At 41.9% G+C, this 23,671-nt stretch overlaps 3 protein-coding genes and 1 long non-coding RNA gene across 5 annotated transcripts; all 4 read right to left on the minus strand.

The window, feature by feature from the left end:
* Positions 1–311: 311 nt before the first annotated feature.
* Positions 312–10,706, minus strand: LOC128628725 (sialoadhesin-like). Of its 2 annotated transcripts, none has more exons than XM_053676515.1 (10): positions 10,587–10,706; positions 10,340–10,410; positions 3,437–3,790; positions 3,142–3,357; positions 2,534–2,866; positions 2,175–2,441; positions 1,807–1,897; positions 1,661–1,715; positions 1,365–1,582; positions 312–1,241 (listed from the first exon to the last, which is right to left on the minus strand). In XM_053676515.1, the coding sequence occupies exons 2-10, from the start codon at positions 10,392–10,394 to the stop codon at positions 1,163–1,165; spliced, it is 1,668 nt and encodes a 555-aa protein (XP_053532490.1). In that variant the 5' UTR covers positions 10,395–10,410; positions 10,587–10,706; the 3' UTR covers positions 312–1,162. The 2 variants fall into 2 exon arrangements, with proteins under 2 accessions (XP_053532490.1, XP_053532491.1); XM_053676516.1 differs by having other exon boundaries at positions 2,193–2,441; positions 10,587–10,705.
* Positions 10,707–16,303: 5,597 nt separating this feature from the next.
* LOC124626077 (uncharacterized) lies at positions 16,304–18,344 on the minus strand. The gene is made up of 5 exons (XM_053676517.1): positions 18,084–18,344; positions 17,723–17,813; positions 17,577–17,631; positions 17,281–17,498; positions 16,304–17,157 (listed from the first exon to the last, which is right to left on the minus strand). Exons 1-5 carry the CDS (start codon positions 18,244–18,246, stop codon positions 17,079–17,081), a joined length of 606 nt encoding a protein of 201 aa, XP_053532492.1. The 5' UTR covers positions 18,247–18,344; the 3' UTR covers positions 16,304–17,078.
* A 2,051-nt stretch (positions 18,345–20,395) lies between these two features.
* On the minus strand, positions 20,396–21,645 carry LOC128629265 (uncharacterized). The gene is made up of 3 exons (XR_008393590.1): positions 21,629–21,645; positions 20,710–21,045; positions 20,396–20,617 (listed from the first exon to the last, which is right to left on the minus strand). It is a non-coding gene; the product is annotated as an uncharacterized LOC128629265 (long non-coding RNA).
* A 901-nt stretch (positions 21,646–22,546) lies between these two features.
* LOC128629248 (sialoadhesin-like) lies at positions 22,547–23,444 on the minus strand. The gene is made up of 2 exons (XM_053676452.1): positions 22,977–23,444; positions 22,547–22,884 (listed from the first exon to the last, which is right to left on the minus strand). Exons 1-2 carry the CDS (start codon positions 23,080–23,082, stop codon positions 22,547–22,549), a joined length of 444 nt encoding a protein of 147 aa, XP_053532427.1. The 5' UTR covers positions 23,083–23,444.
* Between the last annotated feature and the right edge of the window lie 227 nt (positions 23,445–23,671).

A 23,671-nucleotide genomic window follows, 5' to 3' on the forward strand; every position in this document is an offset into this window, starting at 1 on the left:
TAATGTACAAATAAACCAAACACATTAATTACGATTACAATGGATAAAAAAAAGAAAAAAAAGAGAAAATGTATATGCAAACAAACAAACAAAAAAAACCCAACATGTATATAATGGATATATAAAGTTAACACACCCCTGTTAAATTGGCAGGTTTTTGTGATGAGAAAATATGAAATGAAGATAAATGATGTCAGAACTTTTTCCACCCTCAATGTTAAATTACAATGTAAAAAAAATAAATAAAGTAAAAACAATCAAATATTTTGTTGGGTGAGTCTTTTTGGGTAAGACTCTATCAGCATGGCATGTCTTTACTTCCCACTCTTTCTAGCAAAAACGTTCTAGATCCATCACATTGTAAGGGCTTCTCCTGGGCTCTTTTCAGGTCACCCCACAGATTGGTCTGGGTTCTGACTAGGTCATTTAAAAACATTGATGATCTTTTGGTTAAGCCATTCTTTAGTTGATTTGGATGTATGTTTTGGGTCATTGTCGTGCTGAAAAGTGAGATTTCTTTTCATCTTCAGCTTACTAGCAGACACCTGAAGATTTATACTAAAATTGGCCGGTATTTGTAGCATTAATGATTCCCTCCACCTTCATAAATCCTACTGTTCTGACTGAAGAAAAGTAGCCCTAAAGCATGATGCTCCCACCACCGTGCTTCCATGGTATATCTAATGTTTTGTAAACAGTTTTGTAAACAGCAGTCGGAAACCATGAAGATGTGAAGAAAATCCTACAGAAACAGCTGGTCTTTAATTGGGGTTAATCAGAATAATTTCATTGATGGCAGCTTTATGATAATTACTATTGAACATAAGATTGGATGTGATTAGTTCAGTCTGAACACAGACAAAACCTACCATTTTAACCCTAGACTTTTTATATCCACTGTACACACATATATATGTTTAAGATCAAAGAGTATACAATATTATAAGAGTACTACAATATACCACTGAAGCATTAATACTGCTAGCTGTACTCTAATAAAATGTTAAAGCCGTCCCTCTTCTCCTGTTAGATTTGGAAGCAGTGTTGAGGGTTAAAACAGAGAATCAGGACAGAACTATCACATCTCTCTCAGCTTTTTTCCAGGAACCTGAAGTGCTACCTCTTTAGCTTTTAGATCCCAGGCCACAGGACTAATGATGGGCTACACTGCTGAAGTGGGGAGTTTCTGGATCTTGCTGTAGAGCTGAGACGGATCATCAGCCGCTTCGTCTGCTACAAGCCTGTGGAACAAAAAGAGGTGATCTAAAGACTAGAATAGTGTAATGTCTTACATTTCTAATCAGTCACTTAATGATCTTAATGAAGCACAGTGAGTGTTGGTGTAATGATAATGATCTGCTCACTGGATGGCAGCAGTGCTCCTGCTAACGTTCACAGCAGCGTACTGAACATCCTCGTCCTCTGTGGTGTCTGGAGGACGTCTGGGTGACGGAGACATTTCCTGTGTGTGGGAGTTTTTAAAGACAACACTGGCATAGTGAACGTCATCCTGATCATCAGAGGCGACTCTTCCACTGCGGTCTGAGGCTGAAACATTTTCATAAACAGCAGGAGAGTGACGCTGAAAGGGAGAACAGAATAAAGTTCATATATGAACATGTCACATGATCAAACAGTCCCTCCTTTCATCCACACTCACCTGTCCACTCTCACCAGTGCTGCTGTGGCCATTAGCTGAGCTCGACTTCCTCTTCCTGAGAAACAACAAGCACATGTTCATGTTAGTTGCAAATGATTATTTATATGTAAATTATGTTAAAAACATATTCAGTACATTTTACATACCACATCCACAGAGCGCCTGAGAGGAGTGTTACTGCCAGGAAGACAGCCAGGCCCACCATGATGACCTTTAACACTGTGTAATTCTCTGACCCTTAAGAAATAAATCATAAATCATGAGCATGATGAGGCTCTATTTTGTGTGCCAGTGCTAAGCATATTTTGCCAGTTAATGACGCTGTTTTGCTATTTGGATTGAATGCAGGCCAGTTTGATCACATTTCTGCACCGTTGTTATTAACATATTGTGCTAATGTGAGTAGAGGAGCACAAAAAGGCATGTGGTGTTCAAAATCCAATCCAAGCATAAAGCTGAGCAGTTGAGGACTGATAGCTTCTCTCAGGCAGTGCTGAGACTGAACCCGACCTACCTGAGTTTTGTGGCTCACATGTCACAGTTAGTTCAGGAGAACGGAGATCCTCACGTCCTCTCACAGCACAGGAGTAGTTTCCTGCATCTTCACTGGAGATCAGGTAGAGCTTGTTGTGTTTGGTGAGTTTGTCAGTAACAGGCTGTCCGTTCTTGTACCACATGTAAGTGGGGTTGTTAGACAGAGTGCAGGAGGTGATGCAGCTCAGCGTTACTGTAGTCTGTCCTTCTGATGCCACTGCAGAGCGACTCACTCTTACCTGCAGATCTGAATGTGCAAAAAATAAAGGAAAGTGATTTAACAGATTTACATCGATACAGAGAGACCAGAACTAGAGACAGTTCAGTGTAGGACATTACCTGTAACACTCAGAACCACTCCAGGTCTACCAGAGAATCCTTCACCATCGATAAGGAATCTAAGGCGATATTCTCCAGAGTCTTTCTTTGTCAGGTTTTTCATTTTCAATGTGCTGCTTTTGTCTTGTTTCACATATTCAACTCGATTAGTAAACTGTGTTTCCTGCTTCAGGTCCTGGAAGACTTTACCACGCTGAAAATAATGCCAGAATACTTCACTAACACTCAGATCACTGGGATGTGAGTAACTTCCAGCAAACTCCACTGAAGACCCTTCCACAGCACAGACTCTTTTGTCTCTGTAGGTCACACTATAACAGCTCCTGCCAACACCTGAAATGGTAACAGGTCATTGGAAGATTTTATTTGAAGTTGATTTAAAACTATTTTGGTAACATCAGTGTTTCAGTCCTGAAGAGAGACTAGATTTGACTGATTATTTTAGATCACTTATAATAAAGAAAAACAGAGAATTTCTGAGAGTTGAGAGAGCAGCTTCACTCGACGCACCACCAGTGTATAAAACCTGAATGTGTAGTGATAGATAGAAATGATCATCTGAAATCAAGAGACCCTCCATTACATCATGAAGCCAAATGAATACTCACACACTGGAAGAGAGAGAATACTACCATAGCCTTCAACAGAGCAGGAGTAACTGCCTTCTTCAGCTTTACTTAAAGGGAAAGTTCTCACGTTGTCTTTGTATTTCTCTAAGTATTGTCCATTCTTGTACCAGAAGTACCGGTGAACAGTAAAGGTCAGAGTACAGGAAGTGCGGCAGGTGAGAGTTTGTTGTAGGGAGTTGTGGGTCACCTGCAGGTCTAAATGAAGATGAAGGTGAATGTTTGAACACAGACGTGTATAACAGCACAGGTTATTACAGACTAGCTGCTCTGTTACCTGTAACTGTTAGAGTAACTCCAGCTGAGCTCAGATATTTCTCTCCTTTATCCGTAATGAACACGAGGCGATATTCCCCTGAGTCTCTCTCTCTCAGGTCTGTTATTGTAAGAGTTGAGCGGAAGTTTGTCATCTCTGTGTAGCTCACACGTCCTGCATAGTCTGAGTCTAAAGCTAAATCCTCTGGATGTTCCTCCTTCCTCCATTTAGCTTTGTCCTTTAGGCTGAACCAGAAGCCAGTGATGATGATGATATTTGAGTAAGAGCACGTCAGGGTCACAGATGACTCCCTCAGAGCACAGATCTTCTCAGGATGGCATGACACCTTCATGTGCTGGATACCTGATACTGAAACTGAATTGTTAACATCAGATATTAAAAGACAATAAAACAGCTTCATATTTGTAATGATCACAGTTTCCTTTAAGAAATAGAGAAGCTTCTTATTGTGATCAGACTTTTAATCAGACTTTTACCACAAGCACAGCTGGATCCTTGAATCTGGTTCATTTTCTCTAACAGCAGCACTGACAGTAGCTCCAGCTGTAAGCTAAATCAGGTTTATGTTAATGCACTCCTTCTAATATGTGATTGTTTCTTTAATAAAAACTCTCACAGGCGCTCCACATTAACACATTATAAAATGAGTGAAACTGTTGATCAGGACATTTATTGATCATTTTTGGAAGAAGTCATCAGTGTGCACACTTTGTAATAGTCAGAGGTAAAGCTGGAACTTTGAAGATGATGTTTTCAGACACAGCATTGTAGTTTCTCAGTAAAATAACAAGCGGAGGTTTTGTCTTATTAAGTTATTAACTAACGAGAAAGAAAAGAAATAGAGGCTCGTGAGGGAGTGACACACAGGAATAAAACACTGGCATGTGCTGTTATAGGAAAATAAACAACTTTATAACAAATAATCATGCTTTTGGGGGAGAAAGGGGAAGAGGCTACACACACACACACACACACACACACACACACACACACACACACACACACACACACACACACACACACACACACATATATACAGAGATCAGGATCAAACCCCACACCACCACCAGAGGGCTCCCTCTCCTGAATTCTATGACACTTCTTCACTTGTCATTGCCATTTCCTCTTCACAGATTATATAAAACACTTTCATACTCATTGTCATTACTGAGATCTCCTGTTGTCTAAGGTCTGAGCTGGTATTTTCTGGATGCCTTGCCATGTTTCTGACTCCTGCCTAGTTCTGACTGTTCTCTGGATTTGTCCTGCCTGCTTTCTGATCATTGTGGAGTTCAGCCTGTTACACTGTCTCTGTGATGCTGTTGTTTAAGATTAAATGAAGAATTTTACCACTACACATTACAACACTGATTTCTCAATATTGCTAAAAGTCCTGATTAAGTATTTAAATGTCAAGTACAGTTAAAACACCTGGACAAAAAAAAAAAAACAGTGATCAATGCTATTGATGTTCATGCACATAAAAGTGTTAATAAAGTCTTTGTGTTTATGAGCTAACAGTGAATTATAAATAAAAGCAATATTGAACAACATAAGCTATTCATACTATAGTCTACTCAGAATCCTTCATTCTAATTATTAGTGTGCGTGAGCAGTGTCCTGCGGCCAGCGTAAAAAACATGTCCGGTTCTGCCCAAGGCCGATGACCCGGACCTCCAAGTTTTGTGAAGGACAGTGTTCCACTTGTTGTTGAGGAGGTGACTCCTCCTTCAGGCTTCTCAGTGTATGTCACTTCACCTCGTGGCTTTAGCAAAGATGTTGTCTTGGCGGCACTTCTTGGCTTCTCTGAGGACGTCGCTCCACCTCCTGGCTTCTCTGAGGTTGTGCATCTCCTGACACGAGCAAGGAGATGTTTGCTCTTTGCTCCACCTTAGTACAGGAAGTTGCTCTTCCCAGGCAATGCCTGCCTCATGGTGGACTTTCGACGAGGTCCAGTACATCTTGTTTTACATTTGTCATTCCTCAGCCATGCATTAAGGAGGGTTCTGTCATGATTCCCCTCAGCGCACAGTGCATTTCCCAGTGTGGCTCGTTCTGCTTGATTCCTTAGTAAAGAATGTCTTTAATTTGTGTACACCTGTTCTTATTTCCACCCTTGATCAGTTCATCTATTTATACCCTCATGTTCCTTTGTCTCGATGTCTGTCTCAAGACATAAATCTTAACATCCATCCATACATCAATTTTCTGTACCGTTTATCCTACACAGGGTAGCAGGGAGCCTGGTGCCCGAATACCCAGAGAAAACTACCAAAGCACGGAGAGAGCGTGCAGACTCTGCACACACAGGGCGGAGGTGTGAATTGAACCCCCAATGTGGAGGTGCCTTCAAATCCTATCACTGCCGACCTGCCACTACTGGGCCCTTAAGCAAGGTCGTTAACCCTTAACTACTCAGTTGTATAAATGAAATAAATGTAAGTCGCTCTGGATAAAAGTGTCTGCCAAAGGCCATACATGTAAAATGCATAAATGTGCAGTACCCTCCACTAATATTGGCACCCTTGGTAAATATGAGAAAAGAAGGCTGTTTAAAATTGTCTTTATTGTTTAACCTTTTGATAAATTCAAACGTTTCACAAAAATACTCTGCTCCCATGGATATAAAACAATTATAAACACAACATGGGTTTATCAAAAAATATCTGTACTTAAATATAGGTGTGCACCAATTATTGGCACCCCTATGAATTCATATGAGAAACATATTTGACATGTATTTCCATAGATATTTCACATTTCTTTAATACACCTGGGTGACTAGGAACAGGAAATTGTTTAACCATGACTTCCTGTTTCACAGGAGTATAAATGTGAGGTAACACATACAGTAGGCCAAATTCCTTTAGTCATTCATAACAATTGGTTAGATCAAGGAATATAGCTGTGATGTGTGGCAAAAGGCTGTTGAGCTTCTTATAATGGGAAGTGTCTATAAGAAAACAGCACAAGCATTGAAAACGCCCATTTCCACCATCAGGGCAATAATTAAGAAGTTCCAGTCAACTGGAAATGTTATGAATCAACCTGGAATTGGACGTATGTCTATATTGTCTCAACGCGCTGTGAAGAGGACGGTTCGAGTGGATAAAAAATATCCAAGGATCACAGCTGGAGAATTGCAGAAGTTAGTTGCGTCTTGGGGTCAGAAAGTCTCCAAAACTACAATCCGAAGTCACCTACATCACCACAAGCTGTTTGGAAGGGTTTGAAGAAAAAAGCCTCTACTCCTCATCCAAAAACAAACTCGAACATCTTCAGCTTGCCAGACACTACTGGAACTTCAAATGGGATCGGGTTCTATGGTCAGATGAAACCAAAATAGAACTTTTTGGTAATAAACACCAGAGGTGGTTTTGGTGCCATATGGAAAAGTACCTCATGCCCAAGTTAAATATGGAGGTGGCTCTTTAATGTCTTGGGGCTGTTTTTCTGCCAGAGGACCTGGACATTTTGTTTAGGATACATGGCATCATGGACTCTTTCAAATATAGTACAGTACATTCAAATATATACAGTAAATGAAAACCTGACTGCTTCTACCAGAAAGCTTCAACTTGGCCGTAGTTGGATCTTCCAGCAGGACAATGATCCAAAACATACAACAAAATCAACACAGAAATCTTTTACTGACCACAAAATCAAGGTCCTGCCATGACCATCCCAGTCCCCTCACCTGAACCCCATAGAAAACCTGTGGGGTGAACTGAAGAGGAGAGTCCACCAGCATGGACCTCGAAATGTGAAGGATCTGGAGAGACTCTGTATGGAGGAATGGTCTCAGATCCCTCACCATGTATTCTCCAACCTCATCAGGATTTATAGGAGAAGACTCGGAGCTGTTATCTTGGCAAAGGGAGGCAGCACAAAGTATTGACTAAAACTGTGCCAATAATTGTTGCACCCCTATATTTAACTATTTTTTTTATATAAACCTGTGTTTTTGTTTGCAAGTGTTTGATATCCATGACAGCAGATAATTTTTGTGAATTTTTTAAACAAAAGATCAAAAGGTTAAGAAAATAAAGACAGAAACAGCATTATTTGCTTATATTTACCAAGGGTGCCAATATTAGTGGAGGGCTCTGTATATCTGGTCTCAGATCAGTGGTAAAGAATCAGTTTGCTCTAAAACTAAGTATCATGACTCCCGTGACATGATACGTGACAGAATATTCCGCCTTGCAATAGATGCAGCACGAGAACGAAGAGAACACAGAATCCGGAAGTCCACGCCAATCATCCCCGCCTTGGATTCTATGCAGTTTTTGCAATGGACTTTCATGGTCCTTCCCGATCGGTATGATGGCTTCTTTGGTTATCCGGACTATTTTATGATTGACTGCCAGAGTTACTTCTCAAGCCTGTTTGACCCGAAGCCAAGGGAGATACAATGGATTAAGTTCATGATGTCCTGATTTTTTGGCCCCGCTCGCAAGTGGGCACAGCGAGTAGCAGCCATGAGACTCCGGGCACTGGAGGACACTAGGCAGTTCTCGGACCTGTTTCTGAGGGAGTTTGGAGAACCAGGGCAGAGCTACAACTTGGATGAGCTGTTGAAGGGAGTTAATGTGGCGAACAGTGCTGATCTTCCATTCCACATGCAATATGAGCGGATGAGCCACCGAGTTGATGTTAACATGAACAACCAAGCTCTGCGCACACCCAAGCCTGTTAACCAAGTTCTGTTCACGTCCATGCCTGCTGACCCAGTTGACCAAGTCATGCTCATGTCCAAGTCTGCTAACCAAGTCATGCTCGTCCAAACCTGCTGACCAAGTGCAGCTCACGCCCGAGTCTGCTGACACGCACAGCCAAGTTCTGCTCACGCCCAAGTCTGTTGATACACACAGCCAAGTTCTGCCAAAGCCCCAGTCTGCTGACACGCACAGCCAAGTTCTGCTCACGCCCGAGTCTGCCGACACGCACAGGCAAGTTCTGCTTATGCCCGAGTCTGCCGAAACACACAGCCAAGTTCTGCTCACGCCCGAGTCTGCAGACACGCACAGACAAGTTCTGCTCACGCCGAGTCTACCGACACGGCCGCCCAAGTTCTGCCCATGCCCAGGGTTCACCTGGTGACCTCAGAGCCCCAGCCTGAGATCTACGAGGAGATCTCAACTCCAGAGCTGCAGCCTCCTTGCTCAGCTGTGGTCGTCACTCAGCCTTCCTGTTCAGCTGTGGTTGTCATTCAGCCTCCCTGTTCAGCTGAGGTCGTCGTTCAGCCTCCCTGCTCCACCGAGGACATCGCTCTATTTCCCTGCTCCACCGAGGACGTCACTTCGCTTTCCTGCTCCGACGAGGACGCCACTCCACTTTCATGCTCCGCCGAGGATGTCGCTCAGCCTGTCTGCCCGGCTGTGGTCGTCGCTCTGCCTACCTGTTCAGCCGGGGACGTCGCTCCACTTTCATGCTACGACGAGGACATCACCCTGCTTCCCTGCTCTGCTGAGTACAGCGCTCTGTTCCCCTGTTCAGCCGAGGACGTCGCTCTGCTTTCCTGCTCCGCCGAGAACGTCGCTCAGCCTGTCTGCCCCGCTGTGAATGTCGCTCTGCTTCCCTGCTCCACCGAGGATGTCACCCTGCTTCCCTGCTCTGCTGAGTACAGTGCTTTGTTTCCCTGCTCCGCCAAGAACACTGTGCGGTGGCCTGGATCTGCTTGGGACATTCTGCCCAGGTAGTCAGGGCCACCAAAGAAGTTGGATGTCTCGGGGCACTCCAGGAGGGGTGCCTTTGGGGGGGGGGTTCTGTCATGATTCCCCGTTGAAGCAGTGTGCTCTAAGCGCGAATGCGCGACCACCTGCTTTTCCAATGTTGACAGCAGTGACATTTCAACATGTGCTTTTGTTATTGTTTATGGCATGTCTCCTCCCCGTCCTGTCATTGGTTGTCATGTCACGTGTGTCCGGATTACCCTCAGCTGTTAGCAGTTGCGAGGGTAATCATGTCATCATATATACTGCATGCCTCACAACACTCAATGCGGATTATTAGACTAGAATAGAGTAGATGTGTTTAATGCGATAGTCATAGTCATAGTCTGTTAGATTAGTTTGTATATTAGAAATAGTCATAGTCACGTTCCTTGTTAGAGTTAGTTCACGCTGGGTTATCCGCTCCCAGTCCCTCGTTCATGCTTCTTGTTTTGTTTATCGACCCTGTTTTTCGTGACCACGACCTTGGTTCATGCTTAACCCTGTGTATGCCTGTTTGCCGATTGCCTGACCTTTGCATGTTACTGGATTACGTTTTGGATTACTGTTTGGATTTGTCTGCCTGTTTCTCTCTTAAATAAAAACTGTCATACTGTGATTGCATCCTACCTTATCTCCGTTACGTCACGATACGTGACACTAAGTTGGATCAGCTCATACACTCAGAGTAACACTTTTGTGTGGATTTACATTACTGCATGTTCCACTGTTTCAATCAGTTTTGTTAAATTCACTGAACAACTTTAATAAAACTCTAGAGAACAAGAGCCTTTAAACTGTTCTGCTCTAAGAGCAGCTTCCCCAGTTCACATCCTGGCCTGAAACATTACAAAATAAACTGCAAAACTGTTCTCAGATCAGCCGACACATTCATCACTACTGTAGCATTAGCGTTTAATGTTGCCACCAGCATGAAGCTGTTAAACAAGCGACAATATCTCGAAAATAAAGCAAGCTGGTTCTACCACACAGAAGTAAATGCTGATTTAGCACAGTTTATGGCCTTTTGATAACCTGGAATCTGTTACAACATTAGGAGTTTTTCATGTCCATTCATTTTGTATCTGGAGTTGTTTAGTTTAGGCCTGTTAGGAAAAGCCCACAGCTAACATATTCCATGTAGCAGAGACAGGTTCGTCTTAATACTCAACAAATACAGCAACCCTACCTGTAATATTCAACAACAGGATCAGCAGCAGCAGCTTTCTGGATCCAACGTCCATAGTTCCACTTAGAGCCCTGAAAAACACAATCCTTTAACTGTTTAACTGGGAGATCACTATAAACACAATCGATATCAATATGCATAGGTGTGCCCGTTGTATATTAATATATATGTTCTGTTAAAATTCGTATTTACGGTAATATACAAATTTACTAATGTGAACATAATCATAAAGAGAGTTTTTTCTTACGTCCTCTCGGGTCTCCTCTTAATAATGTTCTAACTTAGTGGAAATGTGCAGTGGTGTGATGACGGGGTGTGTGTGTGTGTGTGTGTGTGTGTGTGTGTGTGATGGTGGGTGGGTGGGTAAGTAGCTGAAGATGAAAAAGAAGTTTGTTTCCTTCCTTTTTTTTCTGAGTGTGACCTTCACTTAAAGAGTCCCGTTATACACACACTATCAATTTTAGTATTGAATTAAAAAAACACAGCAGTCACACACTCCTGTACACTATACATGATGATAATTGACATTTTTTTCATCTGCATTGGGCAGCTCATCAACAAAAGAGCTGAAATACACACTGAGTGGAGCTTTACATTCTCCTCCAGGCCTTTCTCCCTTTAAATTCATCTCCACATAATATTTCTCATACTTTTATTAATTTAGCTGAGACTTTAATTCACTTTCATTATTTAGTTTAAGAACACAACACTGTCTCTCTGGCTGTACTGGGGTTTCTGTACACAAGAAGACGAGTAAAATAGCACATATATTATAGAATATAATAACATCCTGCACCTTCTTTATCTGTGTGAGTTTATTTATTCTCTTAATTCTGTAAACCCAGATGTGTGAAGTATGAACTGTTTCAGTGTTGAGTTCTGTTTCTATGGTTATTTTCCCACGTTCTTGGCTGGAGTGCTATTTATGACTGAGGACAGCAGCAGCAGTGGTTACGCTGTGGTTACGCTCTTGCTGGTCAGTGCATGAGTCATATAGTATAGCGTGTTGAATACACCTTGTGTGTGTGCGTGTTTGCGTGTGTGCATGTGTGTGCATGTGTGTGTGTGTATTTGTGTGTTTGTGTGTCCTCTCAGACAGTTTAATATAACAGAAATCAGGAAGTGGCCCGAAAGTGTCAGAGATTGCTGTAGAATTCAGGAGTGTGCTGCCTCTGCTGATGATGAGGGGAAACGCCTCACTTACAGTATGACAGTAGTGTCAGTGCAGGTCAAGGGTCACTCTCATGCTGTGTATAAGAATTCACTTTAAACTTCACTCTGTCTCTGTCCATCATAGGTAATAACACACAATTAAACATTAATTTAAGTCCATTTTAATTAAATAGATAAATAATAACAAACCTAGTTTAATACTTGCAGATATGAAGGTTACAGTATCAGACTGGAGTAAAAGCTGAGCTGTAACACCTCCTGCACTCTGTCTAACAACCCCACTTACATCTGGTTCAAGAACGGACAGCGTGTGTTATTAAAACACTTTCACTCAGTCTTTAAGAAACCTTTGTCCAAGTGCTTACTAGTGATGTTACTGTTGCGACACGTTGGCGGAGACAAACGCGGACTGGCTATTGAGATAAGGTGGGACGGAAAACAGACGGAACACGGAACGAGATCAGAGTCAGGATAATACAGGTAATCAGGTTATACGGGGCATAGGCAAAAGCGTAGTCTAGGGACAAGCGGATATCGACAACCAGGTAAACGTATTTAACAATAAGGCTTGGTAAACAAACAGAGACGAGGCTGCTGAGTGGTTACTTCGCAAGTGGCTGACGTTAATGAGGCCCTTTTATAACTTTAGATGTAGTGCAGGTGTTCATAATCAGAACTCCGGCGAACTCGAGTGCGGGCATGGCTGGGAAGTGTAGTCCTCTTCCGCCATATCCGTGGGCAGCACTACACGTTGTGAACTGCAGCCGCGAGTTCGCCGTGGCGTAACAGAGTATTCCTAGCACTGAAATTCTTTCTTCCTCAGTTGAGAGGTCACCATGTGCTAGTTGTGTCAGACAACACAGTGGTGGTCTCATATATCAACCACCAGGGAGGGTTACGTTCACACCCCTTGTTCAGGCAGGCGCAACTAATCCTTCTCTGGGCAGAGGTAAAGTTCTTGTCAGTGAGTGCAATCTACATTCCGGGCAGGCGGAATGTAGGGGCAGACATCCTGTCGAGGCAGGGGCTGAGGCCCGGGGGTTGGAGGATCCATCCTCAAGTGGTGGAGTCCATATGATGGAGGATTGGACAAGCAGAAGTGGATGTGTTCACCTCCGAGGAGACAACACACTGCCCGCTGTGGTTTGCCCTCACTCCTCCTGCACCACTGGGGCTGGACGCCATGGACGTCACGTCTATATGCTTTTCCCCCGATCGCTGTGCTCCCACAAGTTCTAGCAAACGTTCGCCAAGACCATCTACGTCTACTGTTAGTAGCACCTTATTGGCCAGCTCGAATATGGTTCTTGGAGATCATTTCCCTGCTCGACGGTACTCCTTGGGAGATTTCCATCCTCTGGGATTTACTGTCTCAAGCCGGAGGGCTGATTTATCACCCTCAGCCAGAACTATGGAAACTGTGGGTTTGGCCCCTGAGGGGCACCAGCTCATAGATTCGGGTCTCACAACTGAGGTTGTAGAGACCATGTTAAACGCTAGAGCACCAACCACAAGGATATTGTATGCGCTCAAGTGGCGGCTTTTTGTCTTGTAGTGTGAGGAACATCAGTTAGACCCAGTGAACTGCGTAATAGCTACAGTCCTGGAGTTCTTACAAGAACGTTTCTCAGCAGGGTTGGCTCCTTCTACAATCAGGGGTACGTGGCTGCTGTTTCGGCCAGCCATGCCCCGGTTGATGGAGCCTCTGTGGGGCAACATCCTCTAACTTTGAGGTTCATGCGTGCTGTCAGATGGCTGAGGCCCATCTGCAGGCCGCACATACCTTCCTGGGACCTTTCCGTGGTCTTGGAAGGTCTGTCAGGGGCCCCATTTGAGTCCTTAGAGTCAGCCTCTGAGAAGCTTCTGACTCTAAAGGTAGCTCTTCTACTGGGCCTGACATCTCTCAAGCGAGTGGGAGGTCTACAAGCTCTCTCAGTTGCCCCTTCCTGCCTTGACTTTTCCCCTGGATTAGCCAAGGCCTTCCTGTATCCTAGGCCGGATTATATTCCTAAAGTGCCTACATCGGCTGCCCACCCTGTGGTGTTGCAGGCTTTCTGCCCTCCTCCATTCCTCACACCAGAACGAGAGAGGATGCACCTGCTGTGTCCAGTAAGGGCTCTCTGTACTTACGTACACTGCTCCAGCCAGTGGCGTAAGTCAGAGCAGCTGCTGGTCTGCTTTGGCAGCGATAGTAAAGGTGATGCTGTGACAAAGCAGCGCATCTCTAATTGGATAGTGGAAGCAATCTCTATGGCTTACAAGGCACGCGGTCTCTCCACATGGTCTACGCCACACACATCCATTCGTTATTACTGCCTGGATATTCATTCCACCCCGGGCTCGAGTGTCTTGCAGTGACCCTCAGGCTTGGGTCTTTTTCGAACAGGCCGTACCTTCGGTATAACGGAGTGGGTATTCCTGTTGCCATACTGTTATGCTAAATGCAACGTCGAAGTTCCCTTTGAAAGGGAACGTCGGGGTTATGCATGTAACCCTGTTCCCTGAGAAGGGGAACGAGACGTTACATAGCTCTGTCACACCAGGGCAGGCCTGTGAATTGCGTCTTCGTTTCAGATAATAGAGGCTGGCGGCGTGGTACACAGGTGCCATATATATATATATATATATATATATATATATATATATATATATATATATATCATGCGACGTGCTTAATTGCCACGTCACCTGATCATGACATGCTTATAAGTAGAGGCATGATTTTAAACAAGCTTCAGATACCGGTCATGCACGCAAGTTCCCTTCTCAGTCTCGTTCCCTTCTCAGGGAACAGGGTTACATGCGTAACCCCGACGTTTTCTACCCCTAGCCATTTCAGGTATTTCATTTTTTCTACCTCTAGCCTTTCAGGTATTTCATATGTTTTCTACCCCCAGCCAGTTCAGGTATTTCATATGTTTTCTACCCCTAGCCAGATCAGGTATTTCATGTTTTCTACTCCAGCCAGTTCAGGTATTTCATGTTTTCTACCCCTAGCCAGTTCAGGTATTTCATATGTTTTCTACCCCTAGCCAGTTCTCGTATTTCATATGTTTTCTGCCCATAGCCAGTTCTCGTATTTCATGTTTACTACCTCTAGCCAGTTCAGGTATTTCATATGTTTTCTACCTCTAGCCAGTTCAGGTATTTCATATGTTTTCTACCTCTAGCCATTTCAGGTATGTCATATGTTTTCTACCCCTAGCCAGTTCTCGTATTTCGTATGTTTTCTGTCCCTAGCTAGTTCTCGTATTTCATGTTTTCTACCCCTAGCCAGTTCTCATATTTCATGTTTTCTGCCCCTAGCCAGTTCAGGTATTTCATGTTTTCTACCCCTAGCCAGTTCAGGTATTTCATATGTTTTTATCCCCTAGACAGTTCAGGTATTTCATGTTTTCTGCCCCTAGCCAGTTCAGGTATTTCATATGTTTTCTACCCCTAGCCAGTTCTCGTATTTCATATGTTTTCTGCCCATAGCCAGTTCTCGTATTTCATGTTTACTACCTCTAGCCAGTTCAGGTATTTCATATGTTTTCTACCTCTAGCCATTTCAGGTATGTCATATGTTTTCTACCCCTAGCCAGTTCTCGTATTTCGTATGTTTTCTGTCCCTAGCCAGTTCTCGTATTTCATATGTTTTCTGCCCCTAGCCAGTTCAGGTATTTCATATGTTCCAGCTCAAGCACTCCTGGTGCAACTAATGAAGCCCTTGTTTAGTTGTATCAGGTGTGCTTGAGAAAACACTTGTTTTGTATGTTTGTGCTGTTGTGAGGGATTATGTTCAGGTGTTGAATAATTTTGACACTGGAGAAATCATTATAAGTTGCGTTTTCAGTTGATTTTGGGGAAACCACCTGAAGCATTCGTTCAACTGATTTTGTTTGATTTGTTCGTTGCAAACGTTCGCTGAAAGTCTGTAAATTTTGACATTAAACCTGATTTAAAATGGGGGCTGAATAATTTTGATTGCAACTATAAGTGAACAGAGTATTTCTGCCATTTTACAAAATGTTTCAAAAAGTATGACAATGTGATTTAAATAATGATGAAATGAACAATAATAAGTTGAGGCTGTTTGTTCTATAATGTTGATAGTATTTTAGTGTTTCAGTGTAGAAATGTTTCTCCGCAGTCACAGCAAAGGACAAATCTCCTATAGGAAGACCCCTGTCAGGTGAATGTGTGTGTGTGTGTGTGTGTGTGTGTGTGTGTGTGTGTGTATACGCGCTATATGTACCTGTATCTTTAATGCTGCTTTCTGGTTGCTTTGAACCACTGAGATACTCACACTCTCTGTGAGTCTCAGGATGAAAAGTAGCTGCGAGCCACGCTGCTGTGATGTCATAATGAGACCATGTTGTATATTTTGACTATATATTAGAGCTTTTTGTTCCTGAAGTTGCTACAAGTTAAGGAACAGAACAGATTTTTATTAAAGTTGTCATTAGATTCGATCTGACATTATTTACAGATCTATCAGTTGGGGTTGGATTGAGGGTTGGATTAAATACATTCAATTCAAGTGACCAGTTAATGAGGATAAAAGCAACAGGAACTTAAAAATAAATATAACAGCCTAATTTTTCTTTTGGTTGCTTGGGATTTTAAAATGTAAATAAAAAATAAAATCTGACCCTTGATTATACTTCACAGACCCCTGAGAATCCCCGGACCCCACTTTGAGGGCCACTGTTTTAGACAAACATGTTGAACTGATCACTCTGTGAAGCTTCCAGTCTGGAGTCAACTTTTAAAAAGATAATTTTTTTATTCTTTTTGGTAATAAAATCTTCCTTACATAGACATTCTGTACCATTTAAAAGTGTCTCTTTTGCCTCTCTAGAAAGCAGGAACTCCATGTAATTTGAAAAAGCATGATGAGGTAAGTTTCACTGGTTTGCCAACATGAAGCTAGATATGTGTAACTAAGTTAGCGCGTTTTCTTTGCTAATACCAGTTTAGACTAGCATCAATTCCACTAGCTAGCATAGTTTATTATTCAGCAAGTCAAATTGTAGCTAAGGATAAAAACTGTTTATTTACAGAACATTTTATTTCTGAATAAATCATCAGCAAACTACGCAGCATTAGTCATGTAAATGACCAACAAAAAACTGAATGATGAAAAAACAAAACATGTTCATAGGTAAAAAAAATGAAACAGCTGGTTTTTAATTGGGGTTAATCAGAATAATTTCATTGATGGCAGCTTTATGATAATTACTATTGAACATGAGATGTGATTAGTTCAGTGTGAACACAGACAAAACCTGCCATTTTAACCCTAGACTTTTTATATCCACTGTACACACACATATATGTTTAAGGTCAAAGAGTATACAATATTATAAGAGCTCTACAATACACGATGAAGCAATAATACTGCTAGCTCTACTCTAATAAAATGTTGAAGCCGTCCCTCTTCTCCTGTTAGATTTGGAAGCAGTGTTGAGGGTTAAAACAGAGATACAGGACAGAACTATCACATCTCTCTCAGCTTTTTTCCAGGAACCTGAAGTGCTACCTCTTTAGCTTTTAGATCCCAGGCCACAGGACTAATGATGGGCTACACTGCTGAAGTGGGGAGTTTCTGGATCTTGCTGTAGAGCTGAGACGGATCATCAGCTGCTTCGTCTGCCACAAGCCTGTGGAACAAAAAGAGGTGATCTAAAGACTAGAATAGTGTAATGTCTTACATTTCTAATCAGTCACTTAATGAACTTAATGAAGCACAGTGAGTGTTGGTGTAATGATAATGATCTGCTCACTGGATGGCAGCAGTGCTCCTGCTAACGTTCACAGCAGCGTACTGAACATCCTCATACTCTGTGGTGTCTGGACGACGTCTGGGTGACGGAGACACTTCCTGTGTGTGGGAGTTTTTAAAGACAACACTGGCATAGTGAACGTCATCCTGATCATCTGAGGCGACTCTTCCACTGCGGTCTGAGGCTGAAACATTTTCATAAACAGCAGGAGAGTGACGCTGAAAGGGAGAACAGAATAAAGTTCATATATGAACATGTCACATGATCAAACAGTCCGTCCTTTCATCCACACTCACCTGTCCACTCTCACCAGTGCTGCTGTGGCCATTAGCTGAGCTCGACTTCCTCTTCCTGAGAAACATCAAGCACATGTTCATGCTAGTTGCAAATGATTATTTATGTGTAAATTATGTTTAAAACATGTTCAGTACATTTTACATACCACATACACAGAGCTCCTGAGAGGAGTGTTACTGCCAGGAAGACAGCCAGGCCCACCATGATGACCTTTAACACTGTGTAATTCACTGACCCTTCAGAAATAAATCATGAGCACGATGAGGCTCTATTTTGTGTGCCAGTGCTAAGCATAATTTGCCAGTTAATGACGCTGTTTTGCTATTTGGATTGAATGCAGGCCAATTTGATCACATTTCTGCACCGCTGTTATTAACATATTGTGCTAATGTGAGTAGAGCAGCACAAAAAGGCATGTGGTGTTCAAAATCCAATCCAAGCCTAAAGCTGAGCAGTTGAGGACTGATAGCTGCTCTCAGGCAGTGCTGAGACTGAACCCGACCTACCTGAGTTTTGTGGCTCACATGTTACAGTTAGTTCAGGAGAACGGAGATCCTCACGTCCTCTCACAGCACAGGAGTAGTTTCCTGCATCTTCACTGCAGTTCAGGTAGAGCTTGATGTGTTTGGTGAGTTTGTCAGTAACAGGCTGTCCGTTCCTGTACCACATGTAAGTGTGGTTGTTAGACAGAGTGCAGGAGGTGATGCAGCTCAGCGTTACTGTAGTCTGTCCTTCTGATGCCACTGCAGAGTGACTCGCTCTTACCTGCAGATCTGAATGTGCAAAAAATAAAAGAAAGTGATTTAACAGATTTACATCGATACAGAGAGACCAGAACTAGAGACAGTTCAGTATAGGACATTACCTGTAACAATCAGAATCACTCCAGGTTCAGCAGAGAATCTGTTTCCATAATTAGTAAAGAATTTAAGTTGATATTCTCCAGAGTCTTTCTTTGTCAGGTTTTTCATTTTCAAAGTGCTGCTTTTGTCTTGTTTCACATATTCAACTCGATTAGTAAACTGTGTTTCCTGCTTCAGGTTCTTGGAGTCTTTACCACTCTGAATATAATGCCAGAATACTTTTCTAACACTCAGATCACTGTGATGTGAGTAATTTCCAGCAAACTCCACTGAAGACCCTTCCACAGCACAGACTCTTTTGTCTCTGTAGGTCACACTCCAACAGCTCCTGCCAACACCTGAAATGGTAACAGGTCATTGGAAGGTTTTATTTGAAGTTGATTTAAAACTATTTTGGTAACATCAGTGTTCCAGTCCTGAAGACAGACTCTTTCAGAATCCACAACAGCACTAGACTTTAGCGCTTACTTATGAATCTGTCACTGGATTTGGTGATTTTTTTTGTAAATTCTTTGCGACTCATAATAAAGAAAAACAGTGAATTTCTGAGAGTTGAGAGAGCAGGTTCACTCGACTCACCACCAGTGTATAAAACCTGAGTACTGTATGTAGTGACGGACAGAAATTATAGTATTTTATAAATACATAGTTTGTGTTGTCATGAACAAAGACTTATTTAAGAAATAAAAATGTTATAATTTATTATTTTCTATTCTGATAAAACTATTCTATTCTTCAGGAAATCTTCCTTCTTCATGTAAAATGATCTTGTAAATAATCTTGACGATTCAGTTTATAGGGAAATTGTTCTATGACATCATTTGGTGACTTCTAGTGAGTTTTTGAGCTTGTATTAAAGAACTTCCCAACACTGAAATCAAGAGACCCTCCATTACACGATGAGGCTTAATGAATACTCACACAGTGGAAGAGAGAGAACCGAGCAGGAGTAACTGCCTTCTACTGCATTTCTTAAAGGGAAAGTTTCCACCTCGTCTCTGTATTTCTCTAAGAATTGCCCAGACCACCTTAAGAGGGCTCTCTCCCCTAAATTCTAGGACACTTCTTCACTAGTGATTACTAATGAAGGGCTAGGTTAGTGAAGGGCTTAAGTTAGTGAAGGGCTTAGGTTACGGCCATTCTGGGTCTCACAAAAATGCTGATGTGGTCTGTGTATGGTCAAACGTAAATAAAATAATAATAATAAAATAATTAAATACCTAATTACTCACATTTAGCTGTCTATAGGATAGTACTGAGTTACAGGAACGCTTCCCCACTGACCTTGTGGATGTGGACTCGTGTACATCAGTGTTTCATTCCTCTGATACTAAAACACTCGGCCAGTAATTACTTACAGCACCTATAAATAGTCATTCCAGTCGTTCCCTCACCTGCCTCATGTTTTATATCTCACTTGACGTTAATAAAATTAAGTCAGCTTGTCATGTGACCAGGAATCTAAAAAGCGCAAATGTCTCTGTCCTGAAGACGAAAACTTCACCATATCAACAATTACACACTCTGAATAATCTGTTTCCGTGGAGCCCCTGTGACTGAGCTGTTACTATAGAAATGATCATGAAATCAGAACGAGTTCATTAATATAATCCTGGGATTTGTTTTGCAGCTGGAACTGCTGTTACAGAATATTAATCAACACCTGAACAATCTGAATGGAGAATTCAACAGCAGCGTGGTGTAAAAGATTACACTGTGCATTGTGTCTCACAAACACCTCTGGATTTTCACATTTACTTATTTGGCTGATACTTTAATCCACAGTGACTTACAAGTGAAGAAAAATCCAATCCAAGCATAAAGCTGAGCAGTTGAGGACTAAAAGCTGCTCTCTGTCAGTGCTGAGGATTGAACCTGAGCTATCACAACCCTATACATTAATATAATGACTGAGTTTTGTGGCTCACATGTCACAGTTAGTTCAGGAGAGCGGAGATCCTCACTTCCTCTCACAGCACAGGAGTACGTTCCTGCATCTTCACTGGAGATCAGGTAGAGCTTGTTGTGTTTGGTGAGTTTGTCAGTAACAGGCTGTCCGTTCCTGTACCACATGTAAGTGGGGTTGTTAGACAGAGTGCAGGAGGTGATGCAGCTCAGCGTTACTGTAGTCTGTCCTTCTGATGCCACTGCAGAGCGACTCGCTCTTACCTGCAGATCTGAATGTGCAAAAAATAAAGGAAAGTGATTTAACAGATTTACATCGATACAGAGAGACCAGAACTAGAGACAGTTCAGTGTAGGACATTACCTGTAACATTCAGAATCACTCTAGGTTCAGCAGAGAATCTATTACCATCATTAGTAAGGAATCTAAGTTGATATCTTCCAGAGTCTTTCTTTGTCAGGTTTTTCATTTTCAAAGTGCTGCTTTTGTCTTGTTTCACATATTCAACTCGATTAGTAAACTGTGTTTCCTGCTTCAGGTTCTTGGAGTCTTTACCACTCTGAATATAATGCCAGAATACTTCTCTAACACTCAGATCACTGTGATGTGAGTAACTTCCAGCAAACTCCACTGAAGACCCTTCCAAAGCACAGACTCTTTTGTCTCTGTAGGTCACATTATAACAGCTCCGGCCAACACCTGAAATGGTAACAGGTCATTGGAAGGTTTTATTTGAAGTTGATTTAAAACTATTTTGGTAACATCAGTGTTTCAGTCCTGAAGAGAGACTCTTTCAGAATCCACAACAGCACTAGACTTTAGCGCTTACTTATGAATCTGTCACTGGATTTGGGGATTTTTTTTGTAAACTCTTTGCGACTCATAATAAAGAAAAACAGTGAATTACTGAGCGTTGAGAGAGCAGGTTCACTCGACTCACCACCAGTGTATAAAACCTGAGTACTGTATGTAGTGATGGACTGAAATTATAGTATTTTATAAATACATAGTTTGTGTTGTCATGAACAAAGACTTCTTTAAGAAATAAAAATGTTATAATTTATTATTTTCTATTCTGATAAAACTATTCTATTCTTCAGGAAATCTTCCTTCTTCATGTAAGATGATCTTGTAAATAATCTTGACAATTCAGTTTATAGGAAAATTGTTCTATGACATCATTTGGTGTCTTCTAGTGTGTTTTTGAGCTTGTATTAAATAACTTCCCAACACTGAAATCAAGAGACCCTCCATTACACGATGAGGCTTAATGAATACTCACACAGTGGAAGAGAGAGAACCGAGCAGGAGTAACTGCCTTCTACTGCATTTCTTAAAGGGAAAGTTTCCACCTCGTCTCTGTATTTCTCTAAGAATTGCCCAGACCACCTTAAGAGGGCTCTCTCCCCTAAATTCTAGGACACTTCTTCACTAGTGATTACTAATGAAGGGCTAGGTTAGTGAAGGGCTTAAGTTAGTGAAGGGCTTAGGTTACGGCCATTCTGGGTCTCACAAAAATGCTGATGAGGTCTTTATATGGTCAAACGTAAATAAAATAGTAATAATAAAATAATTAAATACCTAATTACTCACATTTAGCTGTCTATAGGATAGTACTGAGTTACAGGAACGCTTCCCCACTGACCTTGTGGATGTGGACTCGTGTACGTCAGTGTTTCATTCCTCTGATACTAAAACACTCGGCCAGTAATTACTTACAGCACCTATAAATAGTCATTCCAGTCGTTCCCTCACCTGCCTCATGTTTTAAATCTCACTTGACGTTAATAAAATTAAGTCAGCTTGTCATGTGACCAGGAATCTACAAAGCGCAAATGTCTCTGTCCTGAAGACGAAAACTTCACCATATCAACAATTACACACTCTGAATAATCTGTTTCCGTGGAGCCCCTGTGACTGAGCTGTTACTATAGAAATGATCATGAAATCAGAACGAGTTCATTAATATAATCCTGGGATTTGTTTTGCAGCTGGAACAGCTGTTACAGAATATTAATCAACACCTGAACAATCTGAATGGAGAATTCAACAGCAGCGTGGTGTAAAAGATTACACTGTGCATTGTGTCTCACAAACACCTCTGGATTTTCTCATTAACTTATTTGGCTGATACTTTAATCCACAGTGACTTCCAAGTGAAGAAAAATCCAATCCAAGCATAAAGCTGAGCAGTTGAGGACTAAAAGCTGCTCTCTGTCAGTGCTGAGGATTGAACTTGAGCTATCACAACCCTATACATTAATATAATGACTGAGTTTTGTGGCTCACATGTCACAGTTAGTTCAGGAGAGCGGAGATCCTCACGTCCTCTCACAGCACAGGAGTAGTTTCCTGCATCTTCACTGGAGTTCAGGTAGAGCTTGTTGTGTTTGGTGAGTTTGTCAGTAACAGGCTGTCCGTTCCTGTACCACATGTAAGTGTGGTTGTTAGACAGAGTGCAGGAGGTGATGCAGCTCAGCGTTACTGTAGTCTGTCCTTCTGATGCCACTGCAGAGCGACTCGCTCTTACCTGCAGATCTGAATGTGCAAAAAATAAAGGAAAGTGATTTAACAGATTTACATCGATACAGAGAGACCAGAACTAGAGACAGTTCAGTGTAGGACATTACCTGTAACATTCAGAATCACTCCAGGTTCAGCAGAGAATCCTTTACCATCATTAGTAAGGAATCTAAGTTGATATCTTCCAGAGTCTTTCTTTGACAGGTTTTTCATTTTCAAAGTGCTGCTTTTGTCTTGTTTCACATATTCAACTCGATTAGTAAACTGTGTTTCCTGCGTCAGGTCCTGGAAGACTTTACCACGCTGAATATAATGCCAGAATACTTCTCTAACACTCAGATCACTGGGATGTGAGTAATTTCCAGCAAACTCCACTGAAGAACCTTCCACAGCACAGACTCTTTTGTCTCTGTAGGTCACACTATAACAGCTCCTGCCAACACCTGAAATGGTAACAGGTCATTGGAAGCTTTTATTTGAAGTTGATTTAAAACTATTTTGGTAACATCAGTGTTTCAGTCCTGAAGACAGACTCTTTCAGAATCCACAACAGCACTAGACTTTAGCCGCTTATTTATGAATCTGTCACTGGATTTGGTGATTTTTTTTGTAAATTCTTTGCGACTCATAATAAAGAAAAACTGAATTTCTGAGAGTTGAGAGAGCAGGTTCACTCGACTCACCACCAGTGTATAAAACCTGAATACTGTGTGTAGTGACGGACTGAAATTATAGTATTTTATAAATACATAGTTTGTGTTGTCATGAACAAAGACTTCTTTAAGAAATAAAAATGTTATAA

This window comes from Ictalurus punctatus, chromosome 27 (assembly GCF_001660625.3).
Source record: "Ictalurus punctatus breed USDA103 chromosome 27, Coco_2.0, whole genome shotgun sequence".
NCBI lineage: Eukaryota > Metazoa > Chordata > Actinopteri > Siluriformes > Ictaluridae > Ictalurus > Ictalurus punctatus.